Here is a 5,024-nt window from a genome sequence, read left to right as displayed (position 1 = left end):
GAATCCCTTCTCCCACATCACTGATAAATGCTTCTTTAATTTTTACTTGAAGCCCCCCCCAGTAAGTGGATTTCTACTCCCTTTACTTCATTCAGGGCTGCCTATTCTACATGTGAATCACTAAAAAAACCCAACCCCTTGTATGGTACATAGGACACATAGAACTGAGGCAAACATGTGTCCAACTGGTGAAGAGAGAAAACTGAATAGACCCCAAGGCTGAATCTTTGGAATCCAGGTCCATTGCTATTCCATTATACTACTAAATATTACCCACTCCCCCAATATTACCCCAAATAGCAATAGTACCCAAGAGATAAAGTACATACCTGTCCTTTATATGTAATCCTGCTCGTTAAGTCATGCTTCCTCTTATAAGGATTTTAATCTGTTTAAGGCTACCTGATGAAATTGTAGATCTCCTCTTGTGATTCCTTTTGAATTCCACCCTCTTTAGTGAGAAGATCATTTAGAACTTGTAACAAATAAAATGGCTGTCAGGGTGCTGTAGCCAAAGAATTCATCACGTAGTGACAAATCTCACTGTACTCACTGGGGCTAGTCCTTTCTTTGGCAGTAGAGAGTCTGTTACTGAGGCCATATTTGAAACCTTTCCAACCTGTTAGAACATTCTTGGCCTTGTTCTCTACTGGGATAACCTTCAAGAATTCCACCTTAAGGATTACTATGGAAAAATAGGCTGCCCCTTTTATATTTACCTGATAATCCATGTAAAATGTATATTAAGGTTGCTTACCATCTCAGCAGTGCCGTGGAGGGGGGGGAGGGGAAGGGGGAGGAGGGAGGGAGAGAACTAGAGCTTCAAAGATTCCTTGGAAATGTTTTTATATTTAATGGGGGAAAAAAGAAAATCAATTGAATCCCCCCTCATTTTTCCCACTCTGCGCAGGGTGGAAATCAGCATAAATAAGCTTTGTAGTTTGTGAGTATATTATCCAGGAAGCCATTCTTTTAACATAATCAATGTTAGTTTTTAATGAACTTGGAAACAAAACATCTCTCATTTCAACATAGAAACAAAATTCTGGGTCATAGAGATGTTTACAGGGATTACATCTATATCAGCAACTTACATACAGATTCATAAGATGTGACAAAGAGGCTATTTTTTCTTTTGAATACCAAGAACATTATAGTTAATGCAGAGCACTACAGATAAGCTAGTAGTTGTCACTAAGGTTTTTTACGGTTTCACTTAGATGATGTTTTTTTCTAGCACAGTAAGCAGGCAGAGTCTTTCAGATACTTAGAACTGGAATCTTTGGTTACTGCCTTGTCAGCTGCCTTGCACACAGAAGCCAACAGATTTAAGAATGTTTAAGTTTACAATAGTCAAACCCCAGGGAGGAAGAAACAAAACAAAACTTCACAAGTGTACAATTGTAGCATTTACAATGATCACGATCATGGTTGAAAACTGTTCATGCCATTCTTTTGAAACAGGATTTCAAAGCACGATTTAGGGGCAGGGTTGGATCAGAACAGACAGTAACAAAAAAATTGGCATCTACACAATTTCTCACCACTGTTGTGTGTCAACCATTTAGTTAAACATTTCCCCCCCTCCCCGAAAAATGCAATAGAAAACAGAACATCATGTTTCACTATGTCAGTTAATATTCACAAACACAGCAGCTACAACTCTGAATGTTGGATCAGAGGCAGTTTATACTGAAATTAAGATCTTTACACCGAATAAATGGTTACAACCACTGGCAAGTGTACACGTGAACTTTAATGTCTACATTGAGGGAGTAACACGATCTGCTCTGATCATCTGCTCTACTTCATATGTTTCTCTGAGGGTTCCTTAGGGGGTCTGCAAACCCGAACCCACTAACCAAGAGCCAGTCCTTTAGGTCATTTTCTGCTTTAACATTGTCCAGTCGAAAGTGTAGTCGTACTGGTGGTTCAGAGTTCTGAAAAGAATGCGGAACAGCTGCCTCAGGTACATGTAATCAGGAGCCTCTTCGAAGCAAAGATCACGGCAGTAGTTGAGATACATGGCGAATTCTGCTGGGAACCCCTGGCACAGGACCTCCACGGGGGTAGACATCTTCTTCTCACTGATCTTCTCATACTTCTGCTTCTTGGTGGCAGCTTTCAGGCCTTGCCAGGGCAGGCTGCTCTTGTTGAAATACATCAGCACATATCCCAGGGACTCCATGTCGTCACGACGGCTCTGCTCGATGCCAAGGTGGGCATTGATGCTGGCATACCGGGCAGTGCCAGTGAGGTTCTTATCTTCCCTGTAGGGAATGTGCTGCCTGGTTCTGTTGTCTCGGTACTTTTTGGCCAGTCCAAAGTCAATGAGGAACAGCTTGTTGCAGTGAGGCCCGATCCCCATCAGGAAATTATCCGGCTTAATGTCCCTATGGATGAAGTTCTTAGTATGCACATATTCAATCCTGCTGATCATCTGGTCGGCCAGCATGAGCACGGTTTTCATGGTGAATCTGCGCGAGCAGAAATTGAAGAGGTCCTCCAGGCTAGGCCCCAGGAGGTCCATGACAAGGACGTTATAGTCTTTCTCCTGGCCGTACCAGCGCATATGGGGGATGCCCACCCCTCCCTGCAGCACCTTGTACAGCTTGCTCTCGTACAGCAGCTGCGGGTGCTTGGCCTTCTGGGACTCTAGCTTCACGGCCACCTCCTCGCCATTCGTGATGTTGATGGCCAGGTAGATGTCACCGAAAGAGCCGGCCCCGACCTTCCGAAGCAGCTCGTACTTGCCCCCGACTATGCTGCTCGCCATCCTGAACTGGGGTGGGGGGGGCGGTGCGGCGGCGGTGGCGGCAGCGGCAGCGGCAGCGGCTGAGGTGATGGTGGCTGGCCGGGCAGTGGGGGCGGGGAAGGAGAGGGCCGCAGACCACTCGCGATGGGGGTCGCGATGGGGAAGCTAGGCTTGATTTTGGGTGGATTTGGGCCTTACCCGCGGGGAGCGAGCTTCCGGGGCCGAGCAGAGCTGAGTAGAGTCCGGACTGGGCCTAGCCTTGGTCTTGGTGTAGGCCGCCGCCCCTGCTGCGCAGATTGCCGCCTCCTTCCAGGCCTCTGGGGCTCCGCGGGTTTCACACTGCTGCCGGTTGGGTTGAGGTAGCAGGCGGGACAGCCGCAGTCCGGTCCCACCGCCCCCGCCCCCGCCCCCGCAGCCGCCGCCGCCTCTGTGGCCTCCCCACCTAAGCCCTGGCCGCTGCGTAACTGCCACTGCTTCCGCTGCTGATACAGCCCCCGTCGCCACGGCAGCAGCCGTTCTGAGCTGACGTGCCAGGCTGAGATCATAAAGACATTCTTAAGACGTGCCATAAAGGCTAGAATTAAGGGAATATACCATAAATCTGGACTGTTCCTGTAACAAAAGTAATTGATAATAGATGACCCAGGTGCCACTTGGGCATCTAGAAAGTTTGATTTGAATTTTTTAAATGGAAATTTTTATTTTTTTTTCAAAAATAATTGTTAATGGATTTTTAAAAAATTATTCAGTTCTAAATGGCATTTCTCCCTCCCCTACCATTTCCCTGAGAAGGCCAGCAATTTGATACAGGTTCTACATATGTGCTCATGTAAAACATTTTCATGTTAATCATGTTGTGAAAGAAAACACAAGCCCAAAGAAAGAAAGCTTTACAAAGGAAGCTTCAGGCTGCATTCAGACTCCAGCAGTTCTTTCTCTGGGGGAGAACAGTTTTTCAGCCTGAGTCTTTGGGAATTTTCCTAGATCATCTGTATTGATCAGAATAGCAGATGTCATTCACAGTTGATCATCAGACTTTATTGCCCCTACTGTGTTCAGCCCCCACCCCACTGGGCTCCCCTTTTCATAAATTCATATCAGGCTCTCCCAGGTTTTCTGAAATCATCCTGCTCATCATTTCCTATAGCACAGAAGTATTTCTTTACAATGATATGCTGTAACTTGTTGAGCCAGTCCCTAACTGATGGGCATCCCCTCAATTTCCAATTCTTTGCCACCCCCAAAAAAGCTGCTCTAAATCTTTTTATACATATAGATTCCATTTTGGCTTGTTGTTGTTTTTTTTTTAATCTTTTGGGGATAGAGATCTACCAGTGCTACTGCTGGGGGCTTTTTACAGCCCTTTGGCCATAGATCCAAATGGCTCTCCAAAATGTCTGAATCAGTTTCCAATGCCAGCCACCAGCAGTGCATTCGTGTCCCACTTTTGTCAAAAGCAGATTTGGGATGCCTGTTGGTATGGCTACCCTGCTTAGCACAGGTAGGTACCCAAGTTCTTCCCTGCTCTCATGCCCTTCCCCCTTATGAGTGGAGCAACAAATGGAAATGCACTTATATGAAGGTGCATGTACATATGTGTTTATACATGTGTGTATGACAAATGTTTGGCCCATATGTGAAAATTAATTCCCTTGAAAGAATACAAATCATGTAACCATGGAAAAATAATGTAATTATTATTTATATTTAGAATATAGGAGATATTCTAAATATACTATATATTATGCATAATATGTTATATATTTGTATTTATTGTTATATTAAATAAATCTAAATTAATTCATTAAATAAATTTTAAAAAGAAGAAAGAATACAAATTATGTAACCATGGAAATAATATAATTATTTATATTTATGAGAAATATAGAATACATTATAGATATGTTATATATTTATATTTATTATTATATTTAAGAAATCTAAATTCATTAAATAAATTTTAAAAAGAAAAAGAATCCCCTTGAAAGAATACAAATCATGCAACCATGGAAAAATAATTTATTTTTATTTATATTTATTATATTTAGAATATATAATATATTTGTATTTATTATTATATTTAAGAAATCTAATTTAATTCGTTAAATAAATACATTTTTAAAAGAAAATGAATCCCCTTGAAAGAATACGAATCATGTAACCATAGAAGGATATTCTAAATCAATTCATTAAATAAATACATTTAAAAAAGAAAAAAAGGAAATGAATCCCCTTGCAAACAGAACTTCTTTTTGAGCCAAGAATACAA

General features: G+C 42.3%; 1 protein-coding gene across 1 annotated transcript; it reads right to left on the bottom strand.

The window, feature by feature from the left end:
* Positions 1–970: 970 nt before the first annotated feature.
* LOC100023040 (casein kinase I-like) lies at positions 971–3,332 on the bottom strand. The gene has a single exon (XM_056809658.1). The coding sequence runs from the start codon at positions 2,774–2,776 to the stop codon at positions 1,877–1,879; it is 900 nt and encodes a 299-aa protein (XP_056665636.1). The 5' UTR covers positions 2,777–3,332; the 3' UTR covers positions 971–1,876.
* Between the last annotated feature and the right edge of the window lie 1,692 nt (positions 3,333–5,024).

This window comes from Monodelphis domestica, chromosome X (assembly GCF_027887165.1).
Source record: "Monodelphis domestica isolate mMonDom1 chromosome X, mMonDom1.pri, whole genome shotgun sequence".
Taxonomy (NCBI): domain Eukaryota; kingdom Metazoa; phylum Chordata; class Mammalia; order Didelphimorphia; family Didelphidae; genus Monodelphis; species Monodelphis domestica.
Note: the sequence above shows the minus strand (reverse complement) of the source record. Positions and strands in the feature narration are given on the sequence as shown.